This window comes from Myotis myotis, unplaced genomic scaffold, assembly GCF_014108235.1.
Source record: "Myotis myotis isolate mMyoMyo1 unplaced genomic scaffold, mMyoMyo1.p scaffold_m19_p_11, whole genome shotgun sequence".
In the NCBI taxonomy this organism is placed as follows: Eukaryota; Metazoa; Chordata; class Mammalia; order Chiroptera; family Vespertilionidae; genus Myotis; species Myotis myotis.
The window spans coordinates 67,531,963-67,559,561 of NW_023416315.1; the positions used below are offsets into that span (position 1 = coordinate 67,531,963).

A 27,599-nucleotide genomic window follows, 5' to 3' on the forward strand; every position below is an offset into this window, starting at 1 on the left:
AAACTAGAAACAACCAAAAATATAATGATGAAAATAGAATGGAGAACACTAATCCCAAAATAAAATAAAGAGAAAATAAAATGGCACTTTAAAAAATGGTAAAATGGTAGCAGTAATAATACTGGTTAAAAATAAGAAGGTAGTAATTAAAAGGGTAAAATCAGGTGATGGAAAAAGAAGAAAAAAAAAGAAAAGAAGAAGAAGAAGAAGAAAAAAATTGGTTTCTTAGTTAAAAGGTGAAAAAAGAGGAAAAAAAAATGCAGTAGTGAAGGTGCTTCGGTTCTTCTATTCTTCAGTGTGGCTCGCCTTAGACCTGCCAGGTATTCAGGAGAGTGTTGAGTTTCCCTGCGATACACTGTTCCTCTGTGTTATAAACCACAGTCCTTATTTTAAAGCAAGCCGCATTTGTTTCCCAGACTGCCTTATTTTGTGTTTAGCAAAGAGTCAGTTTGTGGGTCAGCCGCTGGGTGGTAGTGTTCTGAGGTTGGCCTCTGAGGCTATAGGGCCTCTCTGTCCAGTGGAAGTTCACTGCCCAGAGCTGGCTGCATAATAGTTAGTTACCAGCGCTGTGTTGTTGCTGGGATTGAAAATCCCTCTATAGGCCAGACCCTGTTAACTCCCAGGGACTGATCAGGTTATTTTAATCCTTGATCTCCTACAGGGTGGAATCTGGGTGTGGCTGTGCTCCTTGCCTGGGGGCTGGGGGGAGGAGTCTCACTCTCCGGAGAGAATGGCTGCCCCAGTCCTGGGCTCAGGGGTGTCCCAGCACTCAATTCGCTGCCAACTCTCCCATTTTGCCTTTATCCTTGCTTCCCATCTAGACTGTAAATACCTAAAGACCATGGAACACATTTAATTTGTTTCCTCCAGCACCAAACACATGCCTGGCACATGGTAGATAGCTGATAATTCTGATGAATTGATGATCATTCATGACAGAAGGATGTGGAGAATAAAGCCAGATCTTGTAGGAAGGAGAGGATGCAGGAGAAAGAATTGAAGGAAGAACTTCAAGTAGAGCGAAAAGAGTTACTAAAGGACAGACAAGAATGTTGGTGTAAAAGGAGGGTGTCTCTTCCACAAGCTCTTCTTGTCCTTCCATAATACACTTTTATACTTACTCTGGTAACAGTAATAAATGTGAATGCCTCATAACAACCATTAGAAATAGTCAATATTTTCATCCCCATTTTACACGTGAGCAGAGACTCAAAGGGGTTATGAAATGTGCCCCAAAGTCACATGGTTTATAAAGGGAGCAGGAGAATTTAAGGACAAGTCTGTCTGACTCCCAATGTCCTTCTGACATTGCTTCTTTACATCAGACCTTTAAAAGCTGTGCATGGGCTGCCTTGCTCCATCGTTCCTGCATTTGCAATGACAAGAGCGTGTATTGAGATGAGGCTTCCTCTGCCCAGATTCAGAGCAACCACAACTCATGACTGACCAATAGAGAAGGCCAAGAAATAAGCCGTGTTTGTTTAAAAGGCTGAGATTTAGGGACTTTTGCACAGTGTAACCTCAATTGTCTTGATTTATCTAGCATATTCTGAATCACCTCCCCAAGTGATTTGATCATGCTACCCCTGGCCCATTTCCTCATCAGTAAAATGAACAGGACTCTTCGAAGAGTTTTGAATGTTGGCCGTGTGGATCAGCTGCCCCAAATTTACCTGAGGGGCTTGCTTAAAATCACAGCCTCTGGATGTGAAGTCCAGGATGCTGCTGGCTTAACAGACTCCTAATGTTTCTGAGGCAGTTATTCCACGCACTTCATTTTGATCAGACTCTAATGCATAGTCAGGTTGGAGAACTAAATGATCTCTATGGCTATTCCGGTTCCACTGGGTGCATGGGGAGTAAAGACATTGCGTCCCTATTGCTAATGTGGAGGTTAAATGAAAAGAAGGAGTTAAAAATTTCCCGGTAGTTGGCACAATGCAGCCACCAGTTGTCTTTCCCTGATCTCCATTTGGCCTAAAAATGAACAAGAAATGCTAGTTAGTTTTTCTTGACTTTGTAGTTTAGTTCCTTCTTACTCTTCAGCCCTCCTTTCACCAGATAATTAGAGTCATTTCAAGCTTTGTCAGGTACATGGATTAGGTCTTGAGGAATCTTTGCATAAGTGGTAGGTGTATCACAAACCATGCAAAGTCCTTACAGGCTCCGTCAAATAATAAGAGTGTTTTTCTCATAGCATACTTATTTAGAATGCATGATTTTTCTCCTTTCTTAATTGTGTTGTGTTCTCTTTAAAAAATCAGTTGCAGTGAGTGAGGCCTGTGATTGGTCCTACTTTTCTCAAGCTGTGCTGAGAAATCATATCCGCACGTACTAATTCATCAGGCAAATTGCTATCTAATATCAGTCAGTATGTCATTAAAAATGGAAGGAAGGGTGCAAAAAATCCTATATTTTAAAGTTTATTCTATATTTCAGTTCCATCTGGAGCTATAATTTAAAATGGAGCCAAGGTGATTTTTAAGTATAATCAGCCAAGATAATGTGACAGTCAGAACTTGGTGGTGGTGGGTGGGGGAGGGGCAGAATTTATCCAAATTGCCAAATCATCGCTTCATTTGTCTTTTCTACCTGGGCAGCAAGTGCCCTGGCTTCCTGTAGTTGAGGTGGTTAAGACCAGATATGACCACGATATAGTTAAATGGGGCCTAGGTAAGTGGAAGAATGTCAACTGTGGAATATTAACCTATGCAGGTAAAATTTTTAATTCCAATTCTAGTTTATTGGCAAGAAAAATGTGAGATTCGGGAATAATGTAGAGACATTCACCCACTGGAGTGAGGGTCAAGATATCTGGTGCCAGTCAATTAGGAGATACAATGGAAAATAGAGCAAGGAAAAGCAAAGAGGTACCTATGCTAAAGAACTTCATTCTTAGGACAATGACTGTTTTATACAGAGATCAAGATATATGAATAAAAACATTGTAGCACAAATACAGAGAAGAAATATTCGTTCATTCGTTAAATATTACTGAGCACTTACTACATGTCAGGCACTGTTTTAAGTGCTGAGAATGGGGTAGTAAATGAAATGAGGTATGCCCTCAGGGAGTTTATGCTAGGATTGAACCTCAACTCTACTACATACTAGCAATGTGATAATTGATTCTTAGTCCAACATGAAATTTTGGTGGAGACTTAATAAGTCATGTGGAACACCAAGTATAGTACCTGGCATGTAGTAGGTATCATAAATGTTATTTTTCCGTCCCTTTATTTTGTCATGTCAGAAAAAAAGTTTTGTTTTACTAGGTACATATCTTCACCTTTTAAATAAGCTTTTCTGTCTATAAAGGCTATGATCAGCAGTCTAGATAAAGGTTGTACAATTAGAACCCCCCCACACACACCTAAACTCCCTTCTCCTCTCTAAATACAAAACAAATACATGTTTCTATATATCAGAATGGGTCAGAAAAGCAAACAAGTGGAGTGAAGTTGAGAAACTGAGGTCTCAAGTGCTCCCACACAATCCAGGGGTCAGAGCCAGGTTATGGTCTGTTGTCTAAAGGGTTGCTAATCAGAAGGAACACCTGTGCAACACGGGTAAACCAGCACTGTCCTCAGGAAACTGGGACAGATGGCCATCCCCCCATCAGAGGGGGATAATGCTGTTGTCCTCCTTTTCTAGACTTTGAGCTTCCTTAAATATGGAAAAAATGGGGTGTTTCCCACAAATTCCTGGAAGGTAGCTATTAGGAATAATGCAGATGTTGTGCCTTAGCCAGGGGCACATTGAAGGATAGGCAAGTTTTCAAAACAGGTTCTGCATCTAGGGACTCAGCTTGGGCAGGAGAGCAAGTCATTCTGCTCATATAGGGCAACTTTGCGGCTGGAATAAAAGCAAAACTTCCTATATTAAGTTATTAAGCCTGCCCAGCTAACACTTTCATATTTTAACAGTCCCAGTCTTTATTTAAAACAATCAAGTCAGTGATTTTCAGTGGTTGCTTGAAAACAATTCAAAATCCCCATTCAAGGCCACCTTCAGTCTAAAGCAACATTTTTTTCCCCCTCCCTCCCTTCTACTTTTCTTTCCTCCCTCTTTTCCTCCCTCCCTCCCTCCCTTCCTTCCTTCCTTCCTTCCTTGGCACTACCTGGGAGCACGTTTCTGTTTGAAACTTGAGCCTAGAGTTAAAGATAAAATGGAAGATCTGGAAGAGGAAGTAAGCCATGCTTCTCAAACTTTAACCTATATGATTCTTATATAGGTTATAGAATCTTATATAGATTCTTATCAGAATCACCTCAGGAACTTGCTGGTCCTGATTCAGTATGTTGGGGGGCAAGCCTGAGATTCCACATTTTTCACAGCTTTCAGATTATGCTGATGCTGCTGGTCCATGGACCACAGAGCAGGTACACAGAGAAATTCAAATGAGCAACCCAAGTGTTGATTATGAGACGGTGAAGCAAGATTTTTGAGGCAGGGAAGGTGGGCAGCATTTTTCTTATCAGAGATTTTACTCAAATGCTGAGAAAGGCCAGCAGGTAAGAGAATGTGTGAAATGGAGTTGTGGTATTGTACAAAGCTGAAAACTACACAGCAGTCTTGGGTAAGCTTTTCTCAAGTCTGGAGAATTGTTGACATGGAAGAAACTGATCCCAATGTTACCAACTTTCTTAGTTTTTCAAGAGAAGCCAGAAATTCAAACTAGGTTTTTAATATGAAATCTGCTGGTTTTTAACTCCTGACTCAAATTAAGTACACACACACACACACACACACACACACACACACACACACACACCCCACTGTGAGTCGTACATTTTATTTTCTTGCTAGACTTGGCCATCAGCCTGCAACTGCTTCATCTAAAGTCACTGGGTCACAGAGTTCCAGAGTCCAAAATAGGGTCACAGGCAATAGTAGCTGGTACTTATGGCATCTGGGGACTTGCTGGTATGACTGTATGGTTGAGTATTATGGACTAGAGTTTAGTAAAAGGGTGCATGATGAGACCAGGGATCGGAACACAGATGTCAAGAAAATATGTAAAGAAGACTCTTTAAAAATAGAGAGTTGATGTCAGGAAGTAATGGGGTAAGTCTTACTATAATTAGACTGAAGGTGGCCTTGAATGGGGATTTTGAATTGTTTTCAAGCAACCACTGAAAATCATTGATTTGATTGTTTTAAATAAAGGTTGGGACTGTTAAAATATGAAAGTGTTAGCTGGGCAGGCTAATAATTTAATATAGGAAGTTTTGCTTTTTATTCCGGTCCCAAAGTTGCCCTATCTGAGCAGAATGTGACTGTCTGAAGTAGATCTGTGTTGAAATGAAATTTTATCCCTCATGGCAGGGGTTATGTGTGGTGAACAGAATTAGCTAGCAACATTTTTCCCCCTCCCTCCCTTCCACTTTTCTTTCCTCTCACCCTCCCTCCCTCTCTTCCTCCCTCCCTCCCTCCCTCCTTTCCTTCCTTCCTTCTTTCCTTCCTTCTTTCCTTCCTTCCTTCCTTCCTTCTTTCCTTCCTTCCTTCCTTCCTTCCTTCCTTCCTTCCTTCCTTCCTTCCTTCCTTCCTTCCTTCCTTCCTTCCTTCTTAATTTTTCAGTATTAGCAGTCCCTGATGGATTTGTGCTCTAGATAGTTGTCAGGGTGGCTAGCCCCTTAATCTGGTTTTATGCAAAAGAATGACAAAATCAAAGTGGATTCTTAGAAGATGATCTAGTTTTGGAACAGCCTTGCCTGCAGTGGAAGAAGTGGGGTTAAGGCTGAGGGGGAGATTTGAGAGGTAAAATGATGGGGAGATAGAGGACAAAGAGACTGGTTGGTTGTGCCTAAAGAGCAAGATAGTAAAAGGGTCCCTTTTGTCTTTGAAATCTAGGTTCAATACCTTTCTATGATAGAAAAAAAGTCATCAGGAGGAGCTTTGGGGTTATTCATGTTTGTTCTAAGGAAAATATAAGCCTGGTCTTTCCCCTACATTGACATTTTAAATTAAGCTGGTATTCACATATTTTTTCCAAAGAAGTTAGGAAGTTAAAGTCAAGGCTCAGCTTTGTTTTATTGTTTATTTGAGATTATAGGGGCAGACTTTGTATAAAACTGTCAACATCAAAAACCTTTATTCTTTCTTCTTAAAAAAGATAACAAACAATAAATATATGATGCTAGAGGCCTGGTGCACAAATTTGTGCACCAGTGGGGTCCCTCGGCCTGGCCTACGGGGATCGGTCTGAAACCGGCTTTCTGACATCCCCCGAGGGGTCCTGGATTGCAAGAGGGTGGTTCTCGGGTGATGCACCCTGAACTTGGGCTCCCTCCTTTTTGGTTCTGGGTGCGTTACACAAGAACCACAGCTGTCAAGCCACTGCAGCTCGGCAGTTCCTACGTTGAGTGTCTACCCCCGGTGGTCAGTGCACATCATAGCTACAGGTCAGACAGTCACTTAGACTTTTATATATATAGATAGCCCTAGCCAGTGTGGTTCAGTTGGTTAGAGCATCACCCCATACACCAAAAGGTGGTAAGCTTGATTCCCAGTCAGGGCCCATACCTAGGTTGTGGTTCAATCCCTGGTCCAGATGCATGCAGGAGACAACCAATCAATGTTTCAATGTTTTTCAAGTTGATTTTTTTTTTCTCTCTCTCCTTCCCTTCCTATCTCTAAAAACCAATAATTTTTTAAATGATGTAATCCTGGATTATTAAGGATTGCTTAGAAACCCACTAAAAGTGCAGGGATGCTGGGTGAGTAAATGCCAACCAGAGAACTCATCTTAAAGTAGGTGAATCAGAGGGCAGCAGAGCTAGAAATTCTATTGCCCTGGGAAAATCTTAAGTAAAAGATTTCATTAAACTCAGATAGTTTTTGTAAAATTTTTCAAATTCAGTTCAGAATTTGCAGAGATTAATAGTGTGAGAGCAAAACAATGCTATATATATAATAGATGTTAATCTTTATTAATCCCTTAGTAGGTTCTGGATAATTTCCTATGAAAATTATGTATGTACGCCAAATATAATGATGAATTTCAACCATTTCTTAGCAATGCCAGAAAACAGAAATCCACAGTTTTATACCTAGCAGATTAACAGATTTATTAAGATTTGCAACCCTGTTGAGTCTCCCTGTGTCTCCTAAGGAGCTCAGCTGTCTTTCTAAAAAGCAAGGCAGAAGGTTCTTCACATTCAAGTTCATATCACTCAGGAGCTAATTCAGTCTCTTCCATGCTATGCAAAAATGTTCTCCCTTTTAGCAGAAGGGAAGGAAGGTGGTGTGCATGGGTCCCAAACAACCAGGCACCAAGGAATGCAACTAAAAGGCGGCTGTGTCCTGCCCCAGGGGCAAGGCAGTAACTTGCCCTTCCTGCACTCCAGAAGAACTGGGAGGGCATTTCATCAGCCAAATGGATGAGCACCAGCAGCCACACACACTGATATGAGCACAGAAAGTTGACTACATGCTTGGAAGGAAATGTGAAGGAAACGTAATGACTGAGGAATTTTATGTCTTTGATTTTCTATGTGTATTTGATTTTTGCTCTTGGAACCCCCAAGAATGACAGTTTACCCCCCAACTCAAAGTGCAGAGGCCTCAGGGTTTCCTCCTTCGCTGTGACATGGCTCCATTCAGCAAATGTGGTTGTGATTTGAACTATGATTTCCCAGCCCCATCATTTCATGTTGTGTTTTGCGATTTCCAGGAAGCGAAATGTGCCTACACACTCTTTGTTGTTGGCATATTTTGGCTTACAGAAGCGTTGCCCCTGTCTGTAACAGCTTTGCTGCCTGGCCTAATGTTCCCATTGTTTGGAATCATGCCCTCAAAGACGGTAAGTAAGTTAAGTTCTCTTGCAAATGTTTACCATGTTTAGATCGCTTGTTTTGTGCTGATATTTTCATTGAGAAAACTTATATTTAAAGGCAGCAATAATCTTATGAATAACACTTCCAGGTACCCTGGCCAGGTAGCTCAGGGTCATCTTGATAAGCCAGGGTTGTGGGTGTGATCTCCAGTCAGGGAACATACAAGAACCAATCAATGAATGTATAAATAAGTGGAACAACAAATCTCTCTCTCTTACTCTCTCTCTCTCTCTCTCTCAAATCAATAAATAAAAATTAAGAAAAAAAAAATGATGAGTCTATGTAAGTCCTCCAAAAATCCAGTTGTTTCTCTTCTCTAGAACTCTGCATGTGTGTCCACCTTCAGGTGGACACAAACCAAACACAGGCTGCAGCTTCTTGGGCTGTGCATGTCAGTAGGGGAAATGTGTGTCCCTTCTTCCCAGGCTGACACCTAAGCCTGGAGCGTCTCTCCCAGCAAAAGGGCCAGTTCTTCCACATCCTGCAGAAGCTTTGTGCGTTCAGCAGAATTCAGTCTCACACAGGGTGGAAAGCAATTTTTGTTTTTAATGAAGAAAAAGCTTCCCTGTTTTCTTTTCTAGAAACCTGACATTTCAAAAGATAAAACCAAATTAACTTTCACGTGTCTTTCTATTTTGTTCTTGCTGAGAGGAGTTTATTCATGCTGAGAGGTGCCTCTTACCTTTATATAATCTAAAGGTATCCATCTGAAGAAAATTAATTCAGTTTCTTATTAAAACCGTGAAATGCATTGAAACCAGAATATCTATCTCCACACAGTCTGCAGCCACCCAGCACACAACTGCCTACACCACAGCCAAAACATTCCCAGGAAAAAATGTCAAGTTCAAGATGCCAGAATTTATCACCTTTGGACTTCTTTCTTCTGCCAGGGTCCAATGTTACTATCATGAGACTCATCTGTCTTATAATGGAGGTGGGGATTTTTTTTTAACCCATGATACAGTGGGGTTTTTTTTGTTCTACTCCCCCTTTCCCCCCTGTCCCCTGGAGAAACTATTATTCCTTTTCTTATTTTCATGTTGCTCCTTCCCATTTTGGAATTTATTTATTTATTTTTTTGTTTGTTTGTTTGTTTTTTGTTTTTGTTTTTTTCATTTCTGTTCCTTCCTTTTCCTCTTTTCTTACTACATTTCCTTCTCCCTTATAATCTTGACTCATATTTTTCGAGGCACCATTGATTTGGAAGAGTGTAGCTGGGGCTGTACTTTAGCTTCTGTCACCCCCAGGCTGAAGATTTGCTGACCCACAGAATCTAAGAGCAATAAATGAAGATGTTTCTCAAAGGCTCCAACACTTTATATGGCTCTCAATAAAGGAAATAGAAAAAGAAGGGACTGACAAATCCTCAGAAATAAGGTGTCAAATGAGTAACCTCTGTTTTGCTGGCTTGTGTGGTCCCACTGCCAGAGATAAAGTTTAACAGCCACATATTTGTCTCTTATGATTTAATAACAATCAGACTGACTAAATTAACATTTTACCAGAGACTTCTGTAGAAGCAAGATGAACTGGAATCATGGGGCATTTCTGTGGCCAGCAGGCTGGAGGGAGACAAGGAAAAGGGGACCTAGAAAGGCCTGGCTTTGTGGGAACTGCCCAAGAAGTAGCTCTGCCCCTTTTCACTATGTGGAGGCTCCACAAGAGGCAGCAAGATTCCAGGCGCCAATGACAGTTGCATTACGCAGACTGCTGATAGCTGTCCAAGAGTCCTTTACCCCCAAAGTCCTTTACCCTCAGGCTAATGTAACAGTCACAGAATCTTAGACTTGGAAGGGAGTTGTCTGAGTCATTCTACCCTGGGCAGGGATTCCCCTCCACAATATTCCTTACAGATAAGATCACTCAGGCAGTGCTTAAAGGCTTCCTTTGTGTGGGCTTGAATCCCTCGGGAAAAGCCCATGGCATTTTTGAATAATTTTAACAGTCAGGTGACTCAGCTTTATTGAGCCCAAGTCTGAAACTCAGTCACTCTGACTCTTGAAACTTCTCTTGCAGCTAAGATTCCACCAATGAACCTCTCATCTTTCTTTCACATGATAGTGCTGCTTGGATTTGAAAATAAATATAATCTCTTTAAGTCTTCCCACCTCCAGATTTCAGACCTCAGCTCTCTTCCTCAACCCCACCACCTCCAACTCCATCGCCACCACCATCTTTTCTCTTGGCGAAACTACCTCTGGATTGTCAATGACACTTAAGGATTAAATAGTTAAAAATGCAATGTCTGTCACATAGTAAGTACTCAATATATGTCAGTCAATATTGCTAGGATTGTTTGTACACTGACAAAAGTGAATAGATCACTCTAGAAACATTCTTTTTATTTTCCTTTGCCAAAATAAGAGTTTATTTTGAAAGTCATTTAAAAGATACTAAGACTCAAGGGATGTAGTTCCCAAACCATATTCTGTCCAACTCCCACCAGTTGTCTCTGTCATGCCCCAAAATTGCTCTCGTTGGTAATTCCTATTTTTAGCTTGCTGGAGAAAATATATTTTCCTTTTTGTTTGTTTATTTGTTTGTAGAGTAGTGCTTTATTTTTCAGGAAATAGTGTGTTTGTAAAAAAAAAAAAAAAAAAAAAAAAAAATCAGGTAGATCTACTATGTTCCACAAAGTGGGGAGCGAGGGGGTCAGCCAGAGGTGAAACGGAAAGGCTCTTTAGTATTTGTTGCAACCAGAAATCCACACGTGGAAACGGCATCCAAGAGTAAGGTTTTGTGCGAAGTTGCTCTGTCTTTGCATCGGAGAAACGAATCACTGACCAGGTCATTTAATTCTGTCACATATAATGTCATTAAGTGAATGTTATCTTCCTGTCTGTCAAATTCACTAAGAAGTTGATGAGTACATTTTTTGTGACAACTGCCCATTGTCCCTGAAGCCTCCTACGAGGCTCACTTCCAGGGTTCCACACTGGGCGCGATTGGGAAAGGATTTTATGGAGTTCATGACCGAGGGGCCTTAGTTTGGGTGTAGGTTCCATCACAGTGTATCAAGCAGGTAGCCCATTACCTGTGTGCCTCAGGACTACAATGTGACAAGTGCTGGCATCATCAGAGCGAGGAGTGGGGATGGAGCCATCCTGTGAGGTGGTCACTGCAGGCTCTCTTTGCTGAACATACAGAAGGCCCTGGGGTTCCCTTGTTGAACAGACTGACCTCTGAGCAGTCTGGCTCTTTCCTCCAGAAGTGGGTGGGCTCGGATAATGGTCTCTCACCACCTCTCAACCAGCAGCTCCCCATATGGGCTGCCTGCCCCCCTCTAGAAACATTCTGATTGTTGCAAAGCTAAAGTGAGTTTTTATCATCTCCCTTCTGGTATTTCAGCCTAAATTCATTTTAAATTTTATGTGACTTTTCACCTGTTAAGCTTAACTGGAGCTTGAAACAAATCAAAGTCCTTATAACTTTCAGTGGAGGAAACCGTTTTTTAGTCTTGTGATCCTCTCTGTCCACACAGGGCAATGACCTTTTTCTCAAAAGTAGCTGACCTAAGCTACAAGGAAAAGACTAGAGATTGAGTCAGAAGACATGAGCTGAACGCATGATATTCACAATAATTACCTGTATGATCCTGATCATGTCTTTTAATAATGCCTTTTTTTCTCATCTGTCAATGGGGAATGACAATGTCACACAATTCAAGGGTTATAACAATCAAATCAAATAATACGTGTGGAACAGTGGTGCAAACTAAGTATCAAATATTCTTATGCATGTTAATATTCACAGTTAAAGTTTGTTTAATAGTGTGAAACCATCATCCCAGCCTATTGCAGCATTTTGGAATCTCACCTGTCACTGGAGAGAATATTTCTTTAATATCTTTATCCAAGTTCAGAGCCCTACACATCTCTTTGTTTGGCCACCATAGTTTTAACATTATTTATCAAGCCAGTGCTAAATACCTATATCTTATTTATTGTTAGAGACGGGCTCTGCGCCCTGGTTCTTGTCTTGTTTGTAAGAAGGAATTCAATGAGAGACAGTACCAAATAGCAAAGCATGTGAGAGTTTATTTGCAATTAAAGGAAATATACTCAGATATAATCCACGCTGGAAGTTTAGCTGGCAGAAGCCAAACCAAATGCCCCACCAGTTTGGGTTTTGTAATTTTATACTCTGGAGTTTACAAAACAAAACGAAAAAACAAAACCCAAACCTCCTCAGGTTTCAAGGCTGCCCCAACCAGATGTTAAGCTATCTGTTATACCACATCTTGGAGGAGGTTTCAAGTCTCCCCTTCCTCACTCTTGGGTCTGCTCACTCTCGGATAGCTCTTGCTTGTCATGTCTCCCAAGTCTTCCCTTTGCTCTTAGCTATCTTTCCCTGCTCATGTCTATCAAACTACCTACTCCAACATTACTGAGCCCATCGTTGTATGAAGAGCATCAACAAGTATTGAATTTCTCTCATCCATTGAATAAATTTGAAATGCTAAATATGTAGTGTGCCATTAGATTTCCCCAAACAGATTTATTGTTATTAAAGCACATTTATATATAAATTTAAATATATAGCTGTAAAGATACAAATGTACAATAAAATGTTATATTACATAATTACTCAGTTATTTAATAAATATTTATGTGCTAGGACTCTGCCAGACACTTTAGAATATATCAATGAATAAAAACAGACAAAGAGTCCCTGTCTTCCTGGGAAAAAAAGAGACAGCAAACAATATGCCTTAAAGAATAAGTAAATTAGTTAGTGAGTTAGAAGGTAATTGGTGCTATAAAAAGTGCAACCGAAGAATGAGGTCAGGAGAGGGTTTCAGTTTTAAATAAAATTATCAATGAGGTGTCCATACCGGAATGAAGATTTACAGGAGATGAAGGAGTTAGCCATTTGGGGATATGGGTAACAACCATTGCTGAAGGGGAAATACCCCGTGCAAAGACCTTAACGCAGGTATATATCTGCAGTGTGATTGGAGCTGAGTGAATGAAGGAGAGAATGATAGAAAAGGTTGTCAAGAGATAATGTGAAGAGGAACTGGACCATGGAGGGCCAAAGTAAGCCACGATAAGGTGTTGTTTTTTTAATATATTTTTATTGCTTTCAGAGAGACAGGGAGAGGGAGAGAGAGATGGAAATATAAGTAATGAGAGAGAATCATTGTTTGGTTGCCTCTTGCACGCCCCCTACTGGGGGTCAAGCCCACAACCGGGCATGTGTCCTTGACCAGAATCGAACCTGGCACCCTTTAGTCTGCAGGCCGAAGCTCTATCCACTGAGCAAAACTGGCTAGGGCGACCACAATAAGGTTTTAACTGTGAATGAAGTTAGACCCTCTAAAGAGCCTTGAGTAGAAGGGTGATATGATCAATTTGACTTTTATTTTAAAAGAAAAACATGGGCTGCTGTGTTGAGAACAAGGTAGTAGTTTTTTGGCAATAATCTAGGTGAGAGGCCATGATAATTCAGACCAGGGATAGTAATGGGGATGGTGAATATATTATATCTATTTTTAATTATATTTTTTATCAATAATTTCCTGAATGATTTGATATGGCACAAGAAAGAAGAGAAGTGAAAAAAAAAAAAGAATACTTCTGTCATTGAACTTAACATAGAATAATTAATTTGATAAATTCTTATCTACATTTTGATGAAAATCCTGAATTTCATAATGATTATATATAAAAATATTCTTAACTAGATAAACTGGGGGGAAAAAAAAAAGAAAGAAGTGTAGGAGCTTCACAGCTTTTTTTTTTTAATCCTCACCCAAGGATATTTTTCCCTTGACTTTTAGAGAGAGTAGAAGAGAGAGGGAGAGACAGAGAGAAACATCGATGTGAGAGAAACACATCGATTGGTTACCTCCTGCAGGAGCCCAACCAGGTCCTGGGCCGGGGAGGAGCCTACAACCGAGGTATGTGCCCTTGACAGGAATCAAACCCGGGAGCCTTTGGCCTACAGGCTGACGCTCTATCCACTGAGCCAAACTGGCTAAGGCCCTCACAGCCTTTTGACCGGCCAACTGGAAAAAAGGAGTTGCTATCAATTGGAATGAAGACTATGAGAAAAGTAGGCTTGTTGCAGGAGACAGACTGACACCTGGAGTTCAGTGTTTGAAGCTAGGTTTGAAAGACCTATTTTGCATCTAAGTGAAGGTGTTGAGTAGGCAGTTAGATACAAATGAGTTCAGAGTTCACGAGACAGCACTGAGCTGGAAATATAGACTTGCTATTCAGCAGCCCTAAGATTTGAAAACATCATTTAAAGAGCAAGTGAAGATAGAAAAGCAAAGAGCGCCAAGAACTGAGCTCTGGAGAACTAAGAGGTTGGCGAGAAAAGAAAGTGCTAGCAAAGAAGACTGAGAATGAAAGGTTATTGAGATAGAAGGGAGACCATGAGAGTGTGGGGTTTAGAAATGCAAGTGAAGCAAATGTTTTAAGAATGAGGCAATGATCCAAAGTGTCAAATCCTATAGTAGGTCAATTAAGGTGAAAACTGGAAATTGACCATTGGATTTAGCAACACAACATAAGTAAATATTCTCTTAAGTATATTATTAAAATACTAAGGGCCCAGTGCACGAATTCGTGCACCTTGAAAGGAACTGTGGGCCTCAAGGCACAGGGGCGGGTCTCACCCATCTTCTGCCACTCCGCCCAGCCCCTCCCTCCGCGGCCCCCAGTCCCCTGTCTGCTGGCAGGGGCATGGAGCAATTGAGGTTGATGCCAGCAGCAGATGCAAGCAGTGGCTGCTGCTCCTATTGCCCCTCAGGAGCAGGGGGAGGTGGAGAAGCCCTCAGGGGCGATTAGGGCCGGCAGCTGCTGCTTGTACCCGCTAATGGCGCCAAGTGATCAGGACCAGCTCTGGGAACCGGCAGTGGTTGTGAGCAGCAGCTCCAGCGCTGGCTGCAGGTGTGAGCAGGATCAACACTGGCAGTGGGTGCGAGCAGCGGCTCTGACGCTGGCCGCGGGTGTGAGCGCCAGGCGGGACCGCAGCTTGCGGGAGCAAAGAATTTTCAGTAACCACCAGAGGCTCACCCCAATGACAGAAACTGGTGTCCCGCCCTGGTCTGGCACCCCCGCTCACCTGCTCCACCATCTCACCATGGCCAACGCCCACTGTGTTCTGCACATGCCCCCTGGTGGTCAGCACACGTCATAGCAACGGATTGTTTGGTTGTTCCAGTTGTTCAGCAATTCGGCCTATTTGCATATTAGCCTTTTATTATATAGGGTTGGATAGGCTTTATAATCATACACATTAGAACTGACAAAGTATCCCCCAAAATATCATTTAATTCACAAATGTGATGTGAAGTATTATTTTACTTTCATGGGTAAGTTTACTGGCTTGTAGCAAGTTTGCTGAACTGGTGTAAATTATGTAGCTAAGAGAGAACCCAGGTGCTCTGATCACAAAAGCCCATGTTTCTTGATGAAATCCCATTTGAAACAAATGTAACTATCTTGTCGTTGCAAATGGATTTCAAGTTTTGTTAGGAATCTGATTTGACATACCAACTTTGCCTCGAAAATAGTTATATTTATCAGCATCTTTTACGAACCAATGGCACCTTCCCTTATTACCTCCTATACAAGTAGACTATAAACATACACAGCTAAAGTTCTTCAAATATACTAACTCTGATGAAAAACTAACAATGGAAAACGGAATGCAAAAATTCCTCATTAAGTTTAATAACTAATTTCACTTAGACAATTGGGCTGAAGGTCATAATTTGTTTACATATTATATTATGGGATTGACAAACCATAAATCTGAGGGATGTATCCAGCCTGCAACCCAGTTTTCAAAGTAAAAAGTTTTGTTGGAAACACACACAGCTATGGTCACTCATTTATGTATTATCTTTGGCTACTTTTGTGCTACAAAGACAAGTTGAAATAATGCTTATTATATAAATTATAAGGCTCACTAAGTCTAAAATATTTATTAATTTTTTATAGAAAAATTCTGTCACGTTCTGGTATAATCTAAAGATATTATAAAAATCATATCTCATGGTCCTGGACCCCTTTCTGTGTTTAATTAGTTACAAATAATAGCTTGCTTCTATGTGTTCCTTTGTGTTTTTAAAAAAATATTGCCTTTTTCCTCTTATTTAAGTACAGAGTATTGTTGAGATAGGATCAGTGGAGCTTAATTCAATGTGCAAAACTGCAAAAGAGATAAGAGTAGAGTAAAGCTCAAATGTCTATTTATCTTACAATTATCAAATCAAGTATCAGATCCTAAAGGCTTTCCAAATTCCCCATAGAAAAAGTGGTCGCTTACTCTTTGAAACCTCAACTATACCTTGATGATGTAGCTCTCATGTACCTGTGATCCATTGTTGTGCTCTTTGTTAACTTATTTTTCCTTATTTAACACCCTGTAAACTCTTTTGAGTTTAGACTTATTAATTCAACACCTGTTGAGTGCCAATACATGCCAGGCATGTGTTAAGTCCATAAATACAATGACCAAGAAGACACATCTGTGGCTTCAAAATATGTCTAGTTGAATGAAAGGGATGGTTAAGTAAAGAAATGATCTCTATACAGATTAAGATGTACTATAACAAGAGAACGTACCATCCAACCAAGTCTGGGGTGGTCAATCTTGGAAGAACTGATATCTAAGTTCATTCACGAAGGAAGATAAGGGGTAACCAAGGTGAGAGAAAGGATCATTCCAGTTAAATGACAAGTGAGTGTTACAGCATTTCTATGTTTGTGGCTGCACACGTAGGAAGGAGTTGGTGGAGCACTGAAAGGCTAAGCAGGAGAGATGAGGAGGAACTAAATAATAAAGAGTCTTATAAGTCATGTCGAAAAGATTAGGTTTGGTCTTAAAAGACATGGGGTCCACTGAAGGAGTATAGGAAGGACAATAATCAGATTCACACTTTAGAAAAGTGACTGTGACAATGGCAATGAGTGAATTAGACAAGGAAAGATTATGCAGGAACCAAGTAAGAAATGGTGAGGAGCTTAATGAAGATAGTAATGTGCAAGGAGAGAAAGGCTGACAAATTTAAAAGATTTGAAGGAACCAGAAATAATAGAATTTGGTGACTAATATACACATATTGAACGGGAAAAGGGAATCATAGCTGGCCCTCAGGTTTCTGACTTGAGGAACTTAATAGATGAAAGTTTCAAGCACCACGAAAAGAGGAATGTTGAGTTTTTAGATATTTGTGGGAAATTCAAATGGAAATGTTGGATACACCAGTCTGGAACTCAGACTTATCTAACTGGATATAAAAATTTTAGAGTCTTCACAATTCATTCAATAAATATGTATTGAATGCCTATTCTGTGCCAGACATTATTTTAATCACACAGAGATATAAATTGAAATCATAAGATTCAACCATTAGGTGTATAAAACAAGAAGATTGCAGACAGAATATCATCATTTAAGAAAAGAGCGGAAGAAGAGTAATTTCCTAAGAAGGCCAAGAAGAAAAATTCAGAGAGGCAGGTTTAGGACCAGGGAGAAAAAAATGGTTCATAAATCTGGAAGTACTAGTAGACTACTAAATTGAAAGAATACTTATACCAAGATAAAGGGTTGAGGGAGGGAGTTAGGAGAATAGCATTTTGGGAACAGAGTGTAGATAATTGGAATTTAGAAGCTCAGTAACCATAGCTTATTCATTGATTTTCTTTCTCTCTTTCTCATTTATTCAATACTATTTACTAAGCTCCTATTCCATAGCAGGACTGTGCTAAGTGCCAATTACACAATGGCTAGCAAAACAGAATGTGTGGTACAATAGAGAAGACATGCAACAAACAGGAAAACAAACAGTATTTATATAAGTGTAGTGTGCTAAGAAGAAAACAAACAGGGCTCTGCAATAAAATAAAATAGTGAGATTTATTTAGGAGAGTTTGATATTTGAGCATTGCAGAGGTGAGAAGAAGAAAAACTGTCATCCATTTATACCTATATCCCCTGCTCACATAACAGTTTTGGTGCATGGTAGATGCTTATTCAATATTAGAGTAATTAATAAATTAAATAATAATAAAATTGATAGGATTATTTACTTTATGTTATAGAATCACTAAAAACCATAAAGAGATAAATATAAACTTTGAAAAGCATGACACAATAATTTTTTTGTGAAACATGAAGATGTCCACTTCTATAAAAGGGTAATTTTTACATTTTAAAAAAACCAAGCTAAGCTTAGTAAGCTATATTAAAAATGCAGATGCAGTTTTAAAATAGGAAAATAAGGAGGAATCAAGATAGTGGCACAGGTAAACATGGTACTCGCATCCTCCCACAAGCACATCAAAATTACAACTAAAATACAGCACAACCATCATTCAGAATCACTTGAAACCTGTCTGAATGGAAGTCTTACAACTAGAGAAGTAAAGAAGAAAGCACATTGAGACTGGTAGGAGGGATGGGGGCATGGAATGGGCTGGTCTGACACCCATGTGTGGCATTTTTAAATGAGAGGGATATCTTGGCTTAGGAGACCTCTTGTGAAGAGCAAGGGCTCCCAGCCTCACACCAGACCCCTCAGCCCAGGGTTCCAGTGCTGGGAAGAGAAGTCCCCATAACTTTGTGTTACAAAAACCTGAGGGGATTGTGGCTGAGTGACATTGATGGCAGCCAGAGACCCAGGCAGTTCCTCTTAAAGGGCCAGCACACTGACTTACTCAGACTTGCTTTCTCTGAGCTCCAGCACTATGGTAGCAGCTTGAAAGGATCCAGGAACATAGGGAGAGGAAATAAATTGTCTGACCTCAGGGCAAGAACTCTGGGGCAGCTATCTCCCAGATAAAAGTGCTTGCAGAGGTCATTGTTCCTATGCTGAAATCTCCCCCACCACAGAGCTGACTGGCAAGGTGACATATCTGAGTCTCTAGCAACCTGGCTCACACTGTTCCATCTGTCTAGGTCAATGGTTCTCAACCTTGGCTGCACATAGAATCACCTGGGAATATTTTTAAAATCCTGATTTCTGGGCCTCATCCTCCAGAAATTCTGTTTCTTTGTTACTAATGTTGTGGCCCCACCCCATAACAAAGAAACAGAATTTCCAGAGGATGAGGCCCAGAAATCAGGATTTCAAAAAGATTCCTAGGTGATTCTAATGTGCAGCCAAGGTTGAGAACCACTGGTCTAGATCAGTGGTCGGCAAACTGCGGCCCCTTGAGTGTGGCTCTTCCATAAAATACCACATGCAGGCGCACACGTACAGTGCAATTAAAACTTCGTGGCCACACTCAAGGGTCCAAAGAGCCGCATGTGGCTCGCGAGCCTCAGTTTGCTGACCACTGGTCTAGGTGATTCCCTGAGATCCCGCCCCACTCAATTTGCAGCCCCACGAAAGCTGTTTGCAGCAGCTTTTCCATATGAATGGTTGTGTTGGCTCAGGCTTCAGACTTTCCTAAAATCTCTCAAACAAGCAGCAGCTGCTCACAGCATGCCCCATACAAACCTGATAAGCTGCCTCAGGCAAGGCAATAGCAACAGCCTGCCTTGGTTTACAATTTGGCCTCTTCTGGGCACCTATAAGCCCAATACAAGTAGCAGCTATCTGCAGATCACTCTGTAGCTTGTGCTGGGTAGCCCCAGGCAGGGCACAGGCAGCCGCTGACTTTGCACCTCACAGAAGGCCCCTGAGCCTTTGACAGCTTCTGGTGGACAGCTTCATAAAACACCATATTACAACTCTACACATCTACATGTGACACACTCCAGGGACAGATTTGGTGAGTACCAAAGCCCCACTGAAACAAGTCATGCCCCATAGAGGTGTCTCCTGCACAGCAGCTCTTCCACTGTAGTTGCAGCTGGTCTTCACAGCCAGTTAGCCTGGAGGTCAATTCCTCCCAGTGACCCAACAGCAATCAAGGCTTAACTACAATAAGACAGTGCACACAGTCCACACAGGGGCACACTTAGACAACCCAGCTCAGGTGACTGGGGAGAGTGAGCCCTTGGCCCTATATGACATCTACTATACAAGGCCACTCTACCAATTCCAGGATACATAACAGCTCTACCTACTACATAGAAATGAACACAGGGGAGCAGCCAAATGTGGAGACAAAGACACATGTCACAAATGAAAGGACAGAAGAAATTTCCAGAAAAATAACTAAATGAAATGGAAGCAAGCAAACTACTAGATACAGAGTTCAAAACAATGGTTATAAGGTTTCTCAAGGAACTTAATGAGAGCTTCAAGGGACTTAATGATAATTTCAAGGGTCTTAGTGAGAACATCAAATACATGAAAAAGCACCAGTCAGAAATGAAGAATAATTTACAGGGAATTACAGCAGAGTAGAAGACACTGAGAATCAAATCAGTGATTTGGAATATAAGGAAACAAAAAACAGCAGAAGAACAAAAAGAAGTGTGAATCCAAAAATATGAATATAGTGCATTGAGCTTCTGGGGAAACTTCAAGGGTACCAACATTCACAACCTGAGGGTACCAGAAGGAGAAGAGAGAGCAAGATATTGACAATCTATTTGAAGATATAATGACAGAAAACATCCCCTACCTGTTGAAAGAAATAGATTAACAAGCCCAGGAAGTACAGAAATACCCAAACAACATGAATCCAAAGAGGCTCACATCATAATTAAAATGCTAAAGATTAAAGAATCTTAAAAGCAGCAAGAGAATAGCAGTTAGTTACCTACAAGGGATCACCCATACAACTGTCAACTGATTTCTCAACAGAAACTTTGCAGGCCTGAAGAGAGTGGCAAGAAATATTCAAAATGATGAATGGCAAAGACCTACAACCAAGATTACTCTACCCAGAAAATCTATCTTTTAGAATTGAAGATAAGATAAAGAGCTTCACAGACAAGAAAAAGGTAAAGGAATTTATCACCATCAAATTAGTATTGCATGAAATGTTGAATGACCTTCTTCAAGAAGAGGAAGAAAGAAGAAGAGGGAGAGGGGGGAAAAGAAGATGATGATGATGATGATGAAGAAGAAGAAGAAGAAGAAGAAGAAGAAGAAGAAGAAGAAGAAGAAGAAGAAGAAATATGAACAATAAAATGACAATAAATCTGTCAGCAATTGAATTTAAAAATCAAAACAAATGAATAAGGAATCTAATGAACAAAATAAAGTGATGAATATAATATAAGAAGAAGCATGGAAACATGGAACAAACTGAAGAATTTCAGAGGGACAGGGGAGGGGAGGGCTAGAAGAGATTAACCAAAATATTTATATGTACATATACATTACCTATGAACACAGACAATAAGATGATGAAAGCTTGGGGTGGGGTGGGAACTGTGTGGAGGGGGACAATGGAGGTGAAAAGGGGGGAAATCTGTAATATTGTCAACAATAAAGATTTTAAAAAATAAAAAATAAAGATTTATATCTCTAATATAAAAAATAAATAAATAAAATAGCAAAATCATCATGATAATTGATTGTCCTATTTCTATATGATTTCATAATATTGTAATACTTTTGTTCCAACTATTCCATTCTTTACTAAATATTGTTTGATTTTTTTAAAAAGGGACAATTCCCCTTATAATTTTTTTCTTTCAGTACAGCCTTGTGATCCAGTTTAGCTAAGCATTTCTTGAATATCAGTCCCATGAAATACTCCACCTAAAAATGTAGAAATAAGGTTTCTATGGTTCTATAAGTTTGAAAAATATGTTACATATGGAATCCCACTTTTTGAGAGTGACAATATACATTATTATTTAAAGGTTTTTAGGAGGTCTACAAGAAAGAATGTTCTAGTATTTCAAAATTCTGGTTTCTAATCTTATTTGACACAAAAGCTTTTTTTTTTTTGAGAAAAATATTATGTACCTGACATACTTCAGAGCATTCATTCTTTGCTAAATACTGCTGCAAATGGTTGCCCCAATTGTCTGTACACTTTACTAAATCTGAATGGTGTTAGCTAAAAATGGCTTAAAATGTTGACGCCATTCAAGGTTATTTATTTTATAAGAAATAATTTTGAAGGTAAAACCATTTAAAATACAAATGGTAATAAAGATATTGGTGAGTTAAAAGCTCAACTTAGGACTTTCTCAAATTATAGGCATTGACATTCTATGGTAGGAGCATAACCCAATTAACCCCAGTTTACAGATGGAGAAATTAAGGCATAGAAAGCCTTTGCCTGATGTTATTCAGCTGCTTAAAAACCCAGAATCCTGAGTTCTTCCCCCCCCCCCCCCACCGCCAAATATTTTCTCTTAAAACTACTATTTCTGGGTAAGAATATAAAACATACTTAAAGTTGTAGTCAAACACATATGCATTTCTCTCAACAAAATAGAAATATTATGTAGCTGAAAGTCAAAGTTAAGAGCAATGAAATAATGCCCTTTCTGTGTAATGTTATTTCCCCCCACCAACCTAAATAACAATGGATTTAATTATAATTTCAGGTGGCATCTGCTTATTTCAAAGATTTTCACCTACTGCTAATTGGAGTCATCTGTTTAGCAACATCAATAGAAAAATGGAATTTGCACAAAAGGATTGCTCTGAAAATGGTGCTGATGGTGGGTGTGAACCCAGCATGGTAAGCTCTGCATTTACTGTTCCAGGTTTACATTCATTTTTGTGCAGAGCAAATAACCAAAAAAGTAATGCATATCCAGGCAATCATTTGCATTGCAGTATACTTCATGACTTTATTTTCTCTGAAAATATGAAAGTGATATAAAGTATACTTGAGTTGTAGGAGAAAAAGAACCACTTTCTTTTCCATGAAGGTCTAGTTACAGGGAGATTGCACACAACTCCATTACCTTTTATGCACCATAAGAATCAAAGGTGAGAGAAGCCTTGAACTGCAATATGCAAGATTGATAGACTTCAGAGTAGATTTCATACTATCTTGTTTATTTGGCTGATTATACATTCAAGACTTGTACAAGAGCATCATTAATCACAGGGAGGATGTTAGGAACCAAAGACAATCACATTACTGACAAACTACAAATACGTGCCAAAAAATTCCAAGATGGACATTTTCCTTATTTATTTATTTATTTGTTTGTTTGTTTGTTTGTTTCTTTGTTTGTTTGTTTTAATCCTCACCCGAGGATATTTTTCCATTGATTTTGGAGAGAGTGGAAATGCGAGGGAAAGACAGAGAAATATTTATGTGAGAGAAACACATCGATTAGGAACCCGCAACTGAGGTACGTGCCCTTGACCAGAATTGAACCTGGACCCTTCAACGCTCTATCCATTAAGCAAAACTGGCCAGGGCAACATTTTTGTTTTTAAATGAACTGTTGCAAAGTGAAATAAACAATTAAGAAACTTCCTCTAGCTCTGGCTGGTATTGGTCAGTGGTTAGAATATTGGTCCATGCACCTAAGGGTCGTGAGTTCGATTCCAGTCAAGGCCACATACCTAGGTTGTGGGTTCACTCTCCACTCCCTGTCGGGGTGCATGTGGGAGGCAAAACTTTATTTATAGCATGTGAAATCACTCATTTGACTGGTTTTCTCAACTGAAATGAATTTCCCCCATTAAATTAACTGGCTATTTTAGTTTTAATTCCAGCTCTTAAGAATGTAGATGTAAGCCAAATTAACTTTCCAGTGTCAATATCATTTGCATAATGGAGTTATGCTTTAAAGCCTTAGGTGGTTCTTCCCTCATCTTTCTTTGAAAATGAGAAAATTGTATTGAATCCTGTTGCATAATTCATTCTAGGGTATAACCACATCTATGTTCATCATTTATGGAGCAAACTGTTTTGTTAAATACAAAAACAAATAACTCAGATGAGACAAATTTAAAAAAATATTTACTTAAAAATTGTATAACATATATGTATTACGGGCATTTCACTTCTTTAAGAGTGAAACAGTGTTCCAGGCTTCTTGGGTGCTATAGAAATGTGTCCCTTTATTGCAGAGTGTAGCACTATCCATTATGCCAGTAAATGGCTTTTCAATTTAAGGCATTTTTATCAAACAGAAACCTTATCTGATCCCAGCCTTTTCTATTGGAAGATTTTGTGTCTTGCCAATGCATTATCTTAAAAAAGCATTTCTAGTTTTCTTTTCTTTTTTGTTGAATTTATTGGAATGAAATTGGTTAATAAAATACTATATTTTTCAGATGTACAATTCTATAACACATCATCTGTATTTTGTATTGTGTGTTCACCACCCCAAATCAAGTCTCCTTCCATCACCATTAACGCTCCCCCATTCCTCTTTTATTAAGAACTAGAGGCTAGGTGCATGAAATTCGTGCATGGGTAGGGTCCCTAGGCCTGGCCAGCAATCAGGGCTGATTGGGACCTTCTGGCTGCTGGCCGGGGCCTCCCTTCCCTGGCTGCTGGCTGCCGGCTGCCAGCCAGGATCTTCCTTCATTCTGTGCCACCCCCTGGTGGTCAGCGCACATTATAGCGAGCCATTGGTCTCCCAGTCAAACTCCCATGGGGACAATTTGCATATTAGGCTTTTATATAGAGAGATAATTTCTTGTTTAAGCCGATTTCTAATATGTTTTCTTTTGTTTTGTTTGACACATATAAAATATTCACCTTATCTGAAGTTGAAACTTATAGTGTAAAATTTTTCTTGTACGTCTATTTTTAAAAATATATTTTTATTGATTTTAGAGAGAAATGGAGAGGGAGAGAGAGACAGAAACATCAATGATGAGAGAGATTCATCAATCAGATGCCTCCTGCATACCCAACACTGGGGACCCAGTCTGCAATCCAGTCTTATGCCCCAACCAGGAATCGAACTGTGACCTCCTGATTCATAGGTCGATGCTCAACCACTGAGCCATGCCAGCTGGGCTTGTAGATCTATTTTGAAAGGGAATCAGAGAATTTAATAAGTGTCTTTATATGGAAAGCTGTGCTTCTGAATGATTTTCTGGGACCTTCTGCTCAAAAGAGATCATGTTTTAATCCAAGTGTGATTTTGAAAGCTTATAGACATGGTTTCAAATCCTATAGTTTTAGGTATGTTATTATTAAGGGAGAAAAACTACTCATAAGAGAAGACAATGTAATATATCTAGTTCTTGACAACAGGCAGGAATGTCAGATTCAGATGAGCATGAGTAATAATAGAATCTACAGAAAATTCTGAAGCCTCAATTTAGATATTGCTTTTTAACCATTTCCTCCACCCACCACATATTAAACCCAAGTAGTGAAAAAGTAAAAGGCAGGTTTATAAAAATTAATCTCTCTCCTTGCCCTTATGCCTTCTTGGCAACATCCTCTCCTACAGAGATATGACCAAAAGATCAAAGAAAAAATAAGGGATTCCAAATTCAAAAGTTGATTGCATCTTGTCCTACTAGGATTTGAAGGAAAGTGCATTCAAATATTCGCATAATATTAGAAACTGTCATATCATCTGACAATTTGCAGGCTGGTTATACATTTAGTCATTATTCTGCTTTGGGAGACAAGACTTCTATGGTTTCCTGGGAGACAAAACCTATAAGAACTCCCCTCTTACCCCTGCCATTTTGATTTCTACTGGCTATGACTGTCCTCAGAATTCGTTGCCTGGGAGGAAACCTAACCATCAATGTTTTGAACAAATGAATTCCCAACTCATAAACAGCACCCTTTACAGTTAAACAATGCAGTTGGTTAAGCTAGGAGCCCAGCTCACACTCAAAGTCCTCTCCTCTCATTTCAGGCTGACATTGGGCTTCATGAGCAGTACTGCCTTCTTATCTATGTGGCTTAGCAACACTTCCACTGCTGCCATGGTGATGCCCATCGTGGAGGCTGTGGTACAGCAGATCATCAGTGCTGAAGCACAGGTCAAGGCCACTCAGATGGCTAATTGCAATGGATCAATCAATCATGGGCTGGAGATGGAAGGTATCACATGTAGATATGGCCACAGGGGGTCGAGTCATATAGGCAATAGGCATAAATGTGAGAATTCTGGGTTATATGTTTAATTAACTGTCCATACACTCATGATATGAATTTAACCTTTCTCTTTCTGTATTTCCAAATATTTACACAAGGAAATTGCATTACCTCAATATTTACCTTAAATTAGTGACTGCGTTTACAGTCTCCAGCAAAAGAGGAAGAAGGCCCTTTCCATTCTTCAGCCAGTCTGGTGGAACTCTCTCTCATGTCTTTATCAGCAGACCTCCAGGTTACTCCTTTGTACTGAAAATATTTTTTTGCATAATATTGAGAATTTTTAAAAAATACATTTTTATTGATTTCAGAGAGGAAGGGCTGCGAGAGAGAGAGAAAGAGAGAGAGAGAGAAAGAGAGAGAGAGAGAGAGAGAGAGAGAGAGAGAGAGAGAGAGAGAGAGAGAAATATCAATGATGACAGGGAATCATTGATTGGCTGCCTCCTGCATGCCCCACACAGGGGACTGAGCCCACAACCCAGGCATGTGTCCTGAATGGGAATCGAACTGTGACCTCCTGGTTCATAGATCAACGCTCAACCACTGAGCCAGGCTGGCCCAGGCTAGATTCAGAATTTTTAATTCCTACATTCTATTTGGAAATGGCATCTCATTTTACTGTAATTATTTCTGCCTCTGATAAACTTCTCTGATGTAGTGAAAAATATTGGGGGATATTTGTGTTTATAAAATACATTATTAAGATGAATGTTATGTCAGTACAGGTGAATTTGTTTCTTTTCAGCTTCTAGTAATGCTTCCATCACACACACACACACACACACACACACACACACACACACATACACACACACACTGATAAACTTTCATTGAAATTATTTTTCTTTTATTTAATGTTTTGCAGAATGTGTTAATGAACATGAAACAGATGAGACGAAAGAGAAAACAAAACCAGTTCCAGGGTAAAGAAAATTGACATTTTGATTAGGATTTTTCAAATTACATTTTAGTAATATTATAAACTGGGTCAATTTATTTTTCAGACACGGTAACGATGCAGAGAAAATTTCAAACAAGAAGGAGTTGAAAAAGGTACATTAAACTTGATTTTTTTTCTAAATAATTACACATGAAATTGTAGTAGAGCCGCAGTTAGGTATGTATACATTTTAAAAAAACTCTTACTTGATTCTTTGTCTATAAATTACTTTGTTTGCCTAAGTCAAACCACAGTGTAATAGTTTTCTTTTTCTTAGCCTCTAAATACTTCAGTGTCTATTTCTTAAAATCAAGGGCATTCTCTTATCTAGCCACCATATAAATGTGTCAAAAATCAGGAAATTAACATTGATAAAGAACTGTTCTGAACCCAGACTTTATTCAGATGTCACCCATTGTCCTACATGTGCTCAGTAGTGAGAATCTTTCAGGATCTGAGATCACTGTTGCGTTTCAGTTGTCATTTCTCTCCAGCCTTCCTTCTTCTGGATCAGTCTTCACCCATCTTTCGTTGTCCTTCACATTGACATTTTGAAGAGAGGGGGCCAGTTGCTTTGCAGAATGTCCCAGGATTTGGGTTCATCTGATATTTCATCAGATTCAGGTTATGCTGGGGGAGGGGGTAGGAATACCCCAGAAGTAATGCTGTATTCTTCTCGTTGTTTCTATCAGATGGTAGGCAATTTTCATTTGTTCTCATATTTGAGCTGAACTTTGATCAACAAGTCCTGAACATGTCCTCTGGGTTTACACTCCCTGCCTCCGCCCGTGCCTTGTAATTAATAACTAAACTATGGGGAGAATTTTTGAAGCCAGGTAAACATTCTGTTTCTTAGAGTAATTGATGACTCTTATCTGAATCAAATTACTATAATGATTT

General features: G+C 39.6%; 1 protein-coding gene and 1 pseudogene across 2 annotated transcripts in view; one reads left to right on the top strand and one right to left on the bottom strand.

Annotated features, from left to right (window-relative positions):
* SLC13A1 (solute carrier family 13 member 1) overlaps nucleotides 1-27,599 on the top strand; it is a 118,177-nt gene that overhangs the window by 13,158 nt on the left and 77,420 nt on the right. For both annotated transcript variants that reach the window (XM_036328811.1, XM_036328810.1), the window contains exons 2-6: nucleotides 7,676-7,804; nucleotides 22,266-22,402; nucleotides 25,518-25,705; nucleotides 26,625-26,682; nucleotides 26,764-26,812. In XM_036328811.1, the coding sequence (XP_036184704.1) occupies nucleotides 7,676-7,804; nucleotides 22,266-22,402; nucleotides 25,518-25,705; nucleotides 26,625-26,682; nucleotides 26,764-26,812 (561 nt within the window). The remainder of the gene's footprint in view (nucleotides 1-7,675; nucleotides 7,805-22,265; nucleotides 22,403-25,517; nucleotides 25,706-26,624; nucleotides 26,683-26,763; nucleotides 26,813-27,599) is intronic.
* On the bottom strand, nucleotides 10,451-11,444 carry LOC118666538 (annotated as a pseudogene).